This window comes from Mesitornis unicolor, unplaced genomic scaffold (assembly GCF_000695765.1).
Source record: "Mesitornis unicolor isolate BGI_N332 unplaced genomic scaffold, ASM69576v1 scaffold20984, whole genome shotgun sequence".
Classification (NCBI taxonomy): Eukaryota; Metazoa; Chordata; class Aves; order Mesitornithiformes; family Mesitornithidae; genus Mesitornis; species Mesitornis unicolor.
In genome coordinates this window covers 24763-39088 of record NW_010182293.1, presented here as the reverse complement: position 1 = coordinate 39088, position 14326 = coordinate 24763, and the positions used below count along the sequence as shown (strand labels likewise).

General features: G+C 49.9%; 1 protein-coding gene across 2 annotated transcripts in view; it reads right to left on the bottom strand.

Annotated features, from left to right (window-relative positions):
• Positions 1-4329: 4329 nt before the first annotated feature.
• TOM1L2 (target of myb1-like 2 (chicken)) overlaps positions 4330-14326 on the bottom strand; it is a 31104-nt gene continuing 21107 nt past the window's right edge. For both annotated transcript variants that reach the window (XM_010183730.1, XM_010183731.1), the window contains exons 12-14: positions 7994-8053; positions 5749-5785; positions 4330-5262 (exon numbers count right to left, since the gene is read on the bottom strand). In XM_010183730.1, the coding sequence (XP_010182032.1) occupies positions 5114-5262; positions 5749-5785; positions 7994-8053 (246 nt within the window). In that variant the 3' untranslated portion in view covers positions 4330-5113. The remainder of the gene's footprint in view (positions 5263-5748; positions 5786-7993; positions 8054-14326) is intronic.

Below are 14326 nucleotides of genomic sequence, written 5' to 3'. Positions count from 1 at the left end.
TCCCTTCCCACTCCTCATATTCTGTGATCTGGAGGAAACAGGGGGTTCCCAAAAGCCTGTGCCATGTTTTGGGCACCCAACGGGAGCTGCAGACCGAGGATGTCTCCCGCGCTCGCTCGTACGGGGTGTTAGGACAGAGGGACAGACGGACGCCATCCTCCAGGTCACACCAGTAGTGTCTTTATTGGAGTATCTCACATGCAGGAACCAAAGTAGAGATGATTTCTGGAGCAAGTTAAACGATGGCAGATTAATACAGTTGTATCGTCCTGAACGTAAACACTTCCTACGCGAATACAGCGGCGTTTTAGTGTTGGGTTTCTCTGCGTGTTGTGTGGTTTGTTTCTCTTTACACAGTCAATCTCTTTAAACGGTTATGTCCCCCTTTCTCCCCCTACCCCGTTCCCAAACAAAAAAATATCCAATATCTTCAGTAAATAAATATTATCCACTTTTATCTGGAAAGCCTACAGCTGTAATATACAGAGAAGCTATGACACGGGTTACATTGGTAGGGTTAACGACAGCTCATCGTAATAACGTGTACAGAATGAGGAGCTCGTACTCATAAAAACACAGAGCAGGGTGCGAGGTTTGGCCTGGGATTGCCACAGACTAAAGACAAGCAGCACGGCTCGAAAACCAGCCAGATCTCAGTGAGACGCAACCCGGGCTCTCTCAGGATGGGGCAGGGTGTGGGGAGGCCGGGGCTGGCAGCTTTTGGGGGGGTTTCTGCCTCCTCCTCCCATTTGTGGGTGGATGGGGGCATTGGGTGCCCCAGCAGCTGCAGGGTTTCCTTGCTGAAGGCTACAAACCCACTCACCGATCGCCTGCTTCATTATTTCCATCCAAATAACCGTCCTGAGCTGTTATTTTCCAGGGTGGGCTCCGCAAGCCCTGCGGTCAGCGCTGGGGAGGTAAACAGGGACTGAGCTGGGGGAGGATGGGGACAGCTCCAGCGGCTCCCGCTCCACAGGACCCTGCAGCCGCAGAGCCTGAACAACTCATGGGACACAAAACACCCGAAAACGCTGCTGTGTTTGCTCTCCTGGTCCGTGTGTCCTGTTCCCAAGAGTGAAAGCAGGAGAGCATTGAGCAGACAGGGACGGGAAGGGCTGTGTTGGTCAGGGGAGCAGTTTAGGGAGGGGAGCATCGCCCCCGAAACCACCGCCCGCGTCTGTTCTTCCGCCACTGGAGGGAAACATCTCGCCACCACAGGCAGCCCCAGAGCCCTCCAGTGCAACTGGAAACAGCCAGTGCATCCCAGAATGCAAACCTGAATGAAGTCAAAGGAACAGAAACCCCCACTGAAACCCTTCTTCAGCTCGGAGGTGTAAAACAGCCCTGGTCGTGGCCAAAATCAGCGCATTTCGGAGGCGGGGGCTGCGATATCGGAAGGGAAAGGTACATTGGGAGGCTACGAGAGGGTCCCAGTAAGGACCAGTCTCTGCATTGATGCTGTTCCCTTTAAGTGTCACCGTGCTATGTTTTTATGAGCAGCTCTCCTACGAGCCTTACCTACATACTAAACACCCTAACTGTCTGTACAGCACACTGTTACCTGTCACACCTGCCAAAGATGCAGCTGGGATCTACACAGAACAATTAAAAAAAACCCGAGAGGATATATTTAAATAGAAACCATTCATTTCTTACATCTCAGCACACGGAGGGTTAACAGAAGTGGTTAAAAAAACACACTGGAAAGAAAATATATTGACAAAATAAATATTTCAACCTAGAATAGAGTGTGATTAGGACTTACAAAGGACCCCGATAATAATTTAGTGTCATTGAAGTGTCGAGCTGCGGTTCCTAATATGCCTAGAAAGCGCTGGGATGTTATTTCTTACGGGAAGCGGCTCAGGCTGCAGCTCCGTCCCTCTTCTTGCAAGCGCCGGAGCCACACGAGTCCCCTGCCCGCTTGCACTTCATGAAAGCGAAGGGAGAAGGAAGCGAGAGGTCGGTCTCCTGAAGTGAAAAACCCCTTCCCTTTGCCCCCCAAACAGTTTCCACCGCTCAGGTTTTGTGCAGACCACAAGAGGACTGGGAAGCAGAGAGATCCTGATACAGGACATTAGGGAAGCTCTAGCGTAGCTCGTACAGCGGTTAAGGAAGGTTTGGGGTGAAGCGCCCGTGCTGCCGCACGCTCTGTCCCTTTGGTGCCTGCAGCCCCTGCGTGCTCAGCCCGCAAGAGCCAACTTTGGTGGATTTGGGCTCCAAATTTGACTCACCACAGGGGCTGAGCCATGGGGACGCCCACCAAAAGGATGTGTAACCGCTGCCCCCCGGCCCAGCACGCACCACCCACGAAAGGCATCTCCCATCTGCCCCACTTCAGCAAAGCCGCCGCCTGTGCCAACAGCATCTGCCACCCCTGCCAGCAGCACCCTGGCCTTCCAGGGCACAACACGGGGCATCAGTGAGGACAGGCACAGGAAAGAGCCCCTCGAGCTGTGCCAACACGCGCTGCCCATCTCCCCTCATCCCCTGCCTCCTCCTTTCCTCCCCGGTCAGGGGGAGCAGTCCCTGACAGCTCTGCAGGACCAGATTCTCCCCACAGCAGCAGCTTGCAGGCCCAGGACAGGTTTAACACGACAGAAAGCAGCAGCGTTAACAGCACATACCCCCCCCTTCCCTTTGCTTAGGGGTGGGGGGGAAAAGGGCCAGCAAATCCGCAGCAGTGGGCGCTGCAGGGGGGCTCGGTGACAGCGCCCGTGATATCCTTGCCACTCAGCAGCATCTGACAATGTCCCCACGCTTGAGCAATGCGATTATCTCCTCCGGCTTGGCAGGGAAGCTGGATTAACATGCTTAGAATCACCTGATGTGGCCATTTACAGGGTCAATGTGTTTCAAGGATTTAGAAGAGAAAATACACGGTTAAAACACCCGCGGAGCTTTTTGCACGGACGGGAATACCAACATTTCATTCTGCGCTGGCAAAGGCTGCTCGGGCCATCAGCAGACACCGCTTGAAATCAAATCAGCGTCGCAACAGAGGTTTCTGCAGGTTTCTGGGAGCTGGTGGCCACATCTGTGGTGTGGGCAGAAAGGCAGGGGCTGGCAACCAGCAGCGGGCTCTCCTTGTGTTAAACAGCGAGGGCAGCGGTGCCGCCACGGCAAAGTGTCCTGGCACTTCCCTTAGCCACAGAGCAAATGAAATTGGGAGAAAGCCTCTGCAGACCCACACAGAAGGGTTGCAACTGGGGAGAGGGCTGGCAAGTGGGCTGGCAGCTTGATCCACCAAAACATCTCGATCCTTAACTGGTTTTCCTCATTCACTCGCAAGCCGTGATGCTTTCCACACAGCGCAGAGCTGACAGGGAGCAGCTCTAGACAGGGCAGCCTTGCCCAGGCCCAGGTACACATGGAGGGATGCAGAGGATGCAGGCAGGACAGGACAGGGGAGAGGATGAGCAGGGACAGCACAGAGCAAAAGCTGGCCTGGGATGGCCTGGAAATCCTGCACCAAGGATGGCTTCCCTGTGCAGATGAACGTGACCACTCTTAGAGACCATCAGCGCTGCCACCGGGCCACTTGGTGAAAGGTTTTGTGTGTCACAACCTCCCGAAGCATGGCGTGCCCTAGGGAGCGTGTTACGAGCTGAAATAACTATGCTCAGGATAAAAGCTGCTATCGCTTTCACATCAGCTGTTCATAGCACGGCTTCGTGGTCTCCAACAGCTTCTGAGAGAGCTTGACGCGCTGCAGCATCGTGGGAAGCTCCGACACAACAAGTCGGGACAAAGCGGCTGCTTGCTTAAAACAAGGAGCACCCCGAGGAAGTGGGGCTGCTGCCTGCACGGGCGTTCACCTGACCAAGGATGGGAGATCCTGCCACGCAGCCTGCAGCCCTCTCTCTGATCCTGCCGTCTCACACCACTGCTTTCCCACCAAGGAAGATGCTGGGGGATGTGGCCACTCCAAAAATGACAATTAGCACGGCCACAACCATCCAGCACTTCCTCAGGCCCAAACCTAGAGCGAAATGTGGAGTTTTACCGTCCGCACAGGTTAATCCCTCTACACTTAACCATCTCCCTCAGCGCTTTGGTCCAATCTCCGTGAGATTTGCCTCTTTTCCTCATACCAAGCAGCAGCACGTCTGTCCTAGCAGGGAATCCAGGAGCCTCAGCTCACACCCAGGCTGCCAGCAAGTCCCATCCATCTGCACGGATGTTATTTACAGCAGCCGAGACAAATGCAGAGCTCTACAGTCGCTGCAGAAGGAATCTAAGGTAAGGAAAAAAATAACCCAGCTATTTTAAAAGGCAAACACGCCAGAAAAAGTCCTCATGTGAGAATGCTCTCCCAAAGAGCAGAATGCTTCATGCGCTACCGTTACAGCATCCATTGAGCTCAGCGTTTTCCATCCTCGTCAACTGCCAGAGCTACTGGACATGGCCAACAGACTGCTTTCAAATGAGAGCAAGCCCAGCTAAAACACAAGGAAAAAAAAATACCCTGTGAGATTTAGAATACGAAACGCCGCACAAAGCGGGGAAAAGCAACCACCATATGGTAGCGGGAGATGTGTGAGGGGGAGAGTAAAGGATTTTAACTTGTGAAGCACATGTTGAAAGGGGAACAGTTGTTCCTTGCTGTCGAATCCGACACGAAAGCCAATACATTAACATTTTATCTAAAAATAAAGACACGCTCCTCCTGAACATTCCAGCTCAGTCAATTACATGCTGATCGACAGAGCAGTCTACTTGGCAGGACCTGCCTACAGAAGAGGATGATCCCTACACAAATTGAAGGGCAAGGCTGCTCTCTCCCCTCCGGGCTTTTGTTTCAACACAGTGTGACGTACTCATGCATTCTAAAGGGGTTTTCGGCATCAAGAGCTGGTTTTGTGCAGCTGGGATAGGAAGGAGGGGATTAAGCGAGTGCTGGAGAACCGTGGTCTGGCAGGAATGGCGTTGGATTTAAATAGAAAGAGTCAGCTCGTGGGGGTGGGTTGTTTGGGGAGGGGGGAAGGAGAAGCGATCTATGACATTTTGGGGAAGGGGGTCGTCGTTAGCCAGGTACTGTGAGAGGACAAAGTGGTGCACAGCGACGTTCGCCTGCGGAGCACGGGGGCGGGAGGGCGGCTCCGAGCCATCTTCACAGTGCAAAGAGGGCGTCCTCCGAGCGCTCCTGCTTTTTCCTGCTGGAAGGGTTCGTCGGAGGGGTGGGGGCTTCCAGGGGAGGGGATGGCAGATTGGGAACCATCTCCGCCGCTTTGGCTCGCTCTTCTAAAAACTTGTCAAACTCTGCAATGCAAATAAAAAGAAGGGAGACAGGTAAGAACTGCAGCTGCACGGTTAGCCAAGGGACAGAGGTTTGCAGGGTGCAAAATTCCCATTGGGCTGTGTTTGCAGGCACATGCACTTGTATGGCCTCATTTCCCCAGGAAAGGGTACAGACGTCCTTTGGGACACCCCAGCTCAGGCAGCAGAAGGAATCAAACCCACGCTACCGTGACAGAAGCAGGAAACATCACTGCAAAGGGCTGAGCAGCCTGGAGGCACAGTCCAGCTGGCACACAGGGCACAGCGAGGAAGATGGCAGGAAAGCACTCACAGCCTGGAGGGCTCCTCACACCACCAATACCAAAGTTGTGCTCTGAAATGCTCTTTTGCTAGCACAGAAGCTGGGGAACATCAGGAGAAGTCAGCATCTCAGCAGGGACTGAAGCAGGAAATTCAGTCTGCGTACTAACCTGGGGATGGCTCATGGCCACAGGGATCTCTGCTTACCTTCGCTGGTCACTCCTTCTTCCAGTTCTTCTCCTTTCTGCAATGGGGACAAGAAGAAGTGTGAACACACAGGCAGCCATTGGGGTTATCCTCTACACGTGTTTAATACAACCGGACAGTTTCCACCTCTTGTCTCCACACGTTAACTCTCTGGTAGGGTGACCTGGGGAATCGCATGGCTCTCACGTCGGGAGGCCGATGGCGACCGATGTTTCCCTGCGCTGCACAGCACGAGGACCAGCACTAGAGATGCTTCTGAAGATCGCTGGTGGGTACCCTAAGCTTTCCCTGCTGGACCTGAATGGCACTGCGGCGCTGCTTCGGGAGGCCTGGTCCAAAAACCGTGCTGTGGGAGTCACACAAACATGGCACAAGATGCCACCTCCTGTCACAAAGTCCTTTAAAAACTCAGGACTGCGGTTTGCATTGTGTCTGCAAATAAAACCCACTTTTAGCTGACAAATGACACGTGCCACAAAATGGTTTGGGGCCAACATTCCTCCTGTGGGAGCTTATTTTAGATTTCATACAAAAATACAGCAGCTTTCCTGGCGTCCCTGCTGTACAAAGACAAGCCCAGGGTGGGTGGATGGAGGACAGAGATGGGCAGTTAGCGTCTGTCCATGAGATACAAAGGCTGGGATGCCAGGGGGTCAGTGCCTTTCAACATGCAGATTTCCAGCAGTTCTTTAATAAAGAAATTAAGGATGTTAAAAATGGGCAAAACCACTACTTGAAAACCTCACGTTGAAGCTGCTTTGGAAAAGAAAAGTATTTGTCCGTGCCCTGCCTTCTCCACCAGGAGAGTGGGAACATATTGGCTGGCCTCACAAAGGTGTTTAATGCCTGAGAATTAAATGCCACTGAGCATCAACTCGCTTCCTACTGCACAGAAGTTTCCAAGGCACCCCAAAAGGGGTCAGGAAATAAATATCCATTAGCCAACCATTTACACAGCACTTCTCTGCTTTGCTCTTTCTGGGCAAGATTATCTAAGGGCTGACAGATGTACAGAGCTACCTCAATATCTCTCCATAAGATCTTCTCTCCTGCTAAACTAATTTAAATGGCAAAGACAAAAGCTTATTGTTTAAGCGGAGTGGACATGCTCCATTTACTGTATTTCCTTAACAAAATGAGGCCAGTTTGTAATTAAATTGGAAAATGACTGCCTGTACCCAGGCCTGAAAAAAAAACTACCTGCAGCTGAAAAGCAGTGACATTTCCAAGGCAGCCAGTCAGTCTGCCCAAGTCGAACCCTGAAACCCTGTTTGATCTGTTTAAAGCACTTCAGGCAGCTTTGGAGAGCAGGAGCATCTTCTTCCTTTTGGTAGAGTCAGCCCCTCTGGTGCTGGAGTGGGGGAGCAGAGCCTGAACCCCACAGGTCCCAGCTTGGAGCCCAGCAGCGAGGGGTTGGGGGAGACCTCAGGGAGTTATCTAGGGATAGCAGCTGAAGCCATAAGTAACGGAAGGAGATGGTCCTTAGGGATAAGGTGCCCACAAGGAAACAGGTCAGTTCACTAAAACCGTGTTTAAACGAAGAGTCAGAAACGCAACCCACCTCCCATCCCCAAAAGGCACTCGGTTAATTTGAGTCAGAGGCTTACATTAGAAAAAGAGACCGGAATAACTGCGTACTGGCTGTACCGCTGCTGAAACCAAACGTGTTTTGGTACAGCAAAACAAACTCCAGCATGAGGGGAAAGCTACTTTTAGTGCTGTCTTTTGTGTGTTTATTTAATAATTACCAGGCAATAATCATTCAGGAGAAACTGAGAGCTATAAACATTGAGGAGAGACTGTTGTAAAGTTTTATTGTGACTATTATGAAACTTGTCAAGACTGCTTGCCAACTGAACGAAGGCGTCTCGCTTCGAAAGGGGTCTAAGCCTTGATCCAGCATCTCTTAAAAGCTGTACTCAGATCCTGTCAGAGCTAATGCAGCCCTAAGCGTGCTGAAGTTTACCTGTGTTCTTCACCGGATTTAAAACACACGGTTTCTGGGATGTGTGCTGTGATGATAACATCGAGAAGTGGAAATAAAACAACTCAGAACAACGTGTTTTGATTGAAATGCTGACCAGGACCCTATCTCCTCCTGCTTAGATATTCCCTTCGAAGGGAAATAAGCCGTATAATTTGGAAGTTTCACTGCCTCCCCTTACAAGAAGTACCAGTAACTCAGCAATGCATTGAAAGTCATCCCTATTGCCCATGTGAAAAATGAAAATATAAAGAGTCTCACCAAGTCGGTACTGAGCCACTCCTCAATGTCATCCATGACAGAGGACTGTGCAACAGGGATCTAGGGAGTGCAGCGAGAGAACAGCAAGGCAGGCAAAAACCAAAACACATCCACAATCATGGCCACAGAGCGATGGAAAACGCCAGAAATAAGATTGAAAACAAAACAAAAACAGAGATGTGAGATGTGCTGGAAAAAAAAACAAAAAAAGGCAACAAAATATAAATGGCATTTCAAATAAAGGAACACTTGGAAGGGAAATTATGAACAACAAGGCTAAAAAAAAAAAAAAACAAAACCAAGAGAAAGATTACGGGGAATGACGTGACTGGATGCCAGCGTAAGACGGGTAACTTCTCGACCACACATTAAAACCATCAAGATGGCCTGATGATTCTAATCTTGATCGTGAAAAGCTTTTAAGGGTAGAATACTGGATATCAGGTTTTGAAATGTGAAATCTACACCCTTCATTTTTCTTTGTTAATGGGTATTAGCCACAGTGAAGGGTGAGCAAGAAGAGGGGCTCAAAGGCTTCAGGCAACACCCCTATAAAACCAATTTGGTGTTCTCCGCAGGTGGAGGCAGTCGCAGCCCAGGGTACGCAGTGGTGTTTCCTTCCAGATCCTCCTCCCAACCACACCGCCCAGCCTTGGCGCACCAGTTTAAAGCAAAACAGTCCCAGTTCCCTGGGAACTCCTCTGGGGGCCAAAGGTGACCCCCTCATAGCAGCACCCAACGTGTGCCAGCGCAAAGTGCGGGGTCTCAAAGGTGAAGGTGAGGAGGATGGGGCAGAGGAGGAGAGCACGGCTTGCACTGCTCCTGCTCCAGTCCTGGCAATGCCTTACAGAGCTGCAGCAAAGCTCGCCAGAGCCTCCACAGATGGTTTAACAAAAAGGCAGGGAAGGTTTTCCTCTCCTCCTGCAATAAAACCTCTCATGTTATGCTGTGCGACTGCTGAAGTGCAGCTATTCCACAAAGCGCTGCAGGCAACTGGGTCGGCGAAGGGAAATTACTGCGTGTTAGGTGTAGAATTTCCTGCCCTGACTACGCTGCTTAAATCCAACAGAGGGCTGCAGGAGTAAACAGGAAAACACCACAATGGATTTCGTAAGGACAACCTGAAAAACACTTGGAAACCAATGTCAGACGGGCAGGTTGGAGGCAAGAGAGCTCGCAGCGCTGGAGAGCCTCTCCTAGGAGGAAAAGGTGCCAGGGTTGGTCAGAGCTTTGCCTCAAACCTCTCACGGACAGAAGAGCTGACAAGAGGCTTTGCAGGTGAATTCCCAGTGAGATGTGGCTTTCTCATGGACTTCTCATGGAGGAAGGCAGGCAGATGTTGAATTACAGGCTGATGCTGTTCAGCAGAGATCCTCGAGCAAGAGGTCCTTTGCACTGAGGAGCTCAGTGAAGCCAGGTCTGGTACGGTGGCTTAGAGGTCTGAAAGGACTGGAAATCCAGGGCTCAGACCAAAGGTGGGATGGCTGCAGCACCTCGCAGCATGAGAGGCACCAGGAAGATGGCTTTGGTCCCGCTCTGCAGGTTGCTGGACCCACGAGTGGTCAGAGGTGCGAGATGTCATTGTGCTTTCAGCTAATACGTGAAGATCCCAAACAGAAAATAAGTTCCTGCGGTTTCCTTTGGCACGGGTCACATTTAGGATAACTGCCCCTTTTTAATTTGCAGTGGAGAGCTGAGCCACGCTCGTACAATGCTAACGCAGCGTGCTGAAGCCGACCCGGATGGCTGCTCATGAGAGGAGGGCTCTGTAGGCATCTTCAAACACGCTCCTTCCCAAGGACAAGCTGCATCTTGTAGAACTGGCTCGTTAGTTTAACAGCTTTGGAAAACACTGGCTTCAGAGACACAAAGCCATGAATTTATTCAGCCTACAGCAACCTAAAAGCTACTGCAGAGGTTTCGCTGCTGCCTCTCTCTTAACAGCTTAACGCTGCACCCAGCAAGTAACGCTTCGGAAGGTGCAGCCTTCAGAGCTGCTGGGTGGTTTGCAGCTCTGAAAGGTCCTGGCGTTTGTCTAAGGATAAGAAAATCTGCATGGAGGGGAGGAGGAAAAGAGCAGAGCTTTTTGCTTTTCTGTGAATAAAATAAGAGCAGCTGTTCTAAAAAGCTCGCTGGTCCCTGTCTTAGGAGGAACAGCAATTCAAATCTTAATTAACAGGTGACTGAGCAAGTTATGGATTCCCAAGCATCGCGGGAGTCCTCAAAGCACAGCTCAGAGTACAGGAGTCTGCACCGTTGTGCTTTGTCAGATTTCAAAAAAAGGGAAAATGGGAAAAAAGAAGAGAAGAAATTCTACTTTCAGACAGACCTATTTATATGACAAACAAACAAAAACCTCCAAGCGCAAGAACACTTCTCCCAGGTCATATATAAGCAGCAGAGAGAGCTGTAAGATAAACATTTGAGCGTGTCAGCCCTTTGCTGTTCAGCACTGACCTTTTACAAAGCTTTCCCCATCCGCACGCTTGCAGAAGGGCCCAGGGTTTGTATCTGCTGCTCCTCCCACGCTCAGACTTCCAATTTGCTTCCCTCAGACTCTGAGCCCCATTTCCCCCATAAAACATGGGTTAAATGTAGCAGGTTTAATTTGCTCGAGAATAAGGGGGGGGGAGAGGGGATTCTCAAGAATAACTGGAAGTTTTCAAATATTTTAACTACGACGCTGCACTGTTTATGTTTCATCTTCAACTGACCACGCACAGAAGTCCATTTTTTGCCAGCCAGTTGTGTGCTTGGCAAATCTCCCCCTTCCAGAAGCCCTAAACGGAAAAACGCGGAGGGGAATTTTAAGACTAATTCCCTAAAAACGTAACAGAAGCAATGTAGAAATAAATCAGCTACTTTACACATGAAAAAAAGACAACAGGTTTTGGGAACAACCAGCAGCGGCAGCCACAGGCTCCATGGAAATGGCTCCAGAATGGGACAGCGTCTCGTTAATACTTGGATTAAGCAAACATACACGGTCTGGTGAAGCTCAGGCTTGGCAAGGCAGCTCCCCAGATCGTCACTGTTGGCTGCGAGAGCTGTTTTCATAACGATATTGTGATTTCTTTTTTAAAAGTCTGTCCTCAAAAGTAAATGGGAATTCAGTCACAAAATATTTTGGGGGTACTGTAAGTAACTGGCTTTAATTAAAAGCTGGGCTCATCGTTTGAATTCCTTTTTTGTTTAGACTTTGGAGAATCCCACAAACGGGATCATCGCGACAGTCCTGAAAGGGAAATGGAAAAGGAGGGCTGGGAGAACAAAAGTGAGTGTTCAATCCCACAAAGCCCACAGGAACCTGGAATTCACGTTCACACTTAATCTCAGTCAGATCGTGTTGGTGTTCTCACTAGCAATCAAAAGCCAAAGCGCATTGCCAATAGATTTCCTCAGAAGTCACAAAATCCAATATTCTACCCTTAAAAAGACAGTTGGAGGTTATTATTATCACATTTTATTGCTATTAAAAATGTTCCCACTGGAAAAGAAGCAGGTATGAAATGACAATTTGGGTCTCTAGGTGAGCTCATTAATGTTCTTAAAATGTTTAACAAGGTTCATGCTAATTGTTGCTAGACTACTGTCTCGTAGTAGTTTTGTTAATTCCACTCATTTCTAGGTGTTTCACAAAGCTGACACCAGTACTTGGTTAGCTGCTAATCACTCCCCCTCGTTAGTTAGCGATGGTGAGGATGGCTCCGTCATTCCTACAGCAGAACTAGAGCACTACGATGCACGCTAGGGTCTACTCCAGCTTGCTACTCCAGCCTTACCATCTATTTAAAGCTGCTGTGATCTCCCTGGCCTCAATATTAGGACATGATTGACAGGATTGAATTAGCTATTTGATTACTTGTAACTGTCTTTCCACCCTAGATGGGGAAGGCGAGAGCTGAGGTGCGGCGTGTTCCCGACACAGCCCGTTGTGCCCGTACAACAACCGGCCAACGTTGGTCCGCTCAGCACGTCCAGACAGCGAAAGACTTCATCCTCGTGGTCTTCAGAGCAAGGGAACACTCCTCCCTGCCTTCAAAAGGGAGAGGGGTCCCACCACACAGACAAATGAAGTCTTCACACATTCATTTCTCAGCGTGTCCTCAATTCAAATGCTTCGGTCTCCGAGAAGATGGCATATTTCAACAGGCTCGTGTTGCCCAAGTCCTTTCCACATCTCAGATCCTCTCTCTCTGTCAAAGGCATACATAGCGGCGCTCCACTTCGTTACTAATTAACAAGATCTCGGTGAAGGTTTTATTTACTCTCTACTCACATATCTTTACTAGACAGGAATCTCCTCTGCAGCCAGACACGCTGCTGGGGGTCAGAATGCAACGCTCCACGCTGTTCATATCATTTTCTGTGAATTCGGGTTCAGTTTCATTCTTCCCCTGCCACTGTCCCAAATGACGCCTGTCCTGACGTGGTGGCTTAAGCAACACCCGCTTCTCACTTTCGTAACAAATATCCCCGTGGCATGTGAGTGGGGTGACGGATTATTCTAATGAATATGTTCATGCAAACCTCAATGGCTGCCCAAGCTCATGAGAGGGAAACTGGGATTACCCGCACTGAAACGTGGTGGCCTCGTGGTAAAGCCTGACAATACAGAGCCTTGCACAGCACCTGCATGGCCTAACCTACAAAAACCCAGTCCCTACACTGCAGGCAGAGTTGGCACTGAAACAGCTCAGCTAACACCCCTAAATCACGTCTGCACCAGGATATTTCCGCAGGTGTCATTTTGTCTGCGTTAATTTTGCAGGCATAGCTGGGGATGGATAAAGGTGTGGTTTGAGTCTCCATGGTCCTGGCATCACCTCGCCAGCAGAACTGAGCTGTAGATGAAGCTGAAACAGAAATACTGCTGCCAAATTCCCTGGGAGAGGTCACCCGGAGCCCTGGCTGAGCCTCCCTCTGCAAAGGTGTGTTTGTGAACTGGGATGCAGGGAAATGGAGCGGGAAGAACTCAACCCTAAGCTTAAACGTATCGCGGTTTGGAAACAACAGCGCCAGGTGGTGAGGGATGCGGGTACCACCCTGGCAGGTGGTGAACACCCTCTCAGTGGTCTCAGTGTTGTACAGGCACAGGTGACGGCAATGTCAGCTCACCCCCCTTTTCCTCCTCATCTCAAAAGTACCAAAAGTTACCAACGAATGTGCACATCAAATTTGTACCTGGGATGCTAGTTACTCTCCTGGTATTGCAAATGCTACGAAGTCTTATTAATAAATACGGTTAAGAACTACAGCCAGTTAAGAGAGAAACGGAGTTAATGATTAGTTTAGGTTTATTTTAGATATTTCTCTCTCGTATTTAGCATACAAACAAAGGTGACAGGCTTGTAAGAGCAGCGACTGGCTGGGCAGCCAGACCCCCTTCCCTCCCCAAATCCGTATGCCTCCATGAATGCTGCAGTATCCTTTTTCCAGACTGAATAACCACAAGCCAATGAACGAATATCATGTTTGTTTTTTTAATAAAGCAGTGGTGCGAGTGGTGTGAACAGCAGGGGTGCCGATTTCATGCTTCCCTGCTCTTGTAAACAGTGGAAAGGCAAAGAAGAGGAACTAACTCAATCACTGGATGATTCATTATGGATGAACATCTAACAGGGGCATAGCACATCTCTGGCTGCAACAGAGCCACCGAACAGCAAGAGCCCCTGTGAACCCCCCAGTCGACAGCACCAGAACAAAGCAAGCGCTGCTCACTTCATGGCTTTTCGCTCTCTGACAAGCACTGAAGCGAAACTTTGGCTCCCAAGGACAGGAACCTACAGCTGGGCTTACACGGCTCTGCTGGCAGGCACAGAACTGCTTCTGGTGCTTGCACGGGCAGGCAGACACGTATATATACGTATACATGCACGTGTCCAACCGCTGTGCATGCACAGCCATGCAAACTCCTGACAAATACACAAAGTGGCCCTTGGAAATAATCTGGATTAGCCCTAAATGCAAAAATGAACAAATGCAAAGCGTTTCCCAGAGTTGGTACACACTGATATTGCACACTCTGGATTTTCCCAACCTTAAACTCTCTTCTGAAGCACTGGGTGGCTTTGTCCAGGCTTTCCCTGGAGTGAGGCATTCCCACTCCATGGGCTTCCTGATGCCCAGTCCCAGGGGAATGCTGCACTGCACATCCTGCACTCAGCTGCAGCCAGGGCCGTCTCGGAAGGACCTTGTGTTAGGTTGCATTATTGGTACTAATCTCCAACACTTAAAAGTGATGGATTACATCGTGCAAAAATACAAAATTGGCTTTAGAAGTTGGCTTTAAGGCACAGCTGAGGTTATTTTTTACCTACCTCTGACTTCTGC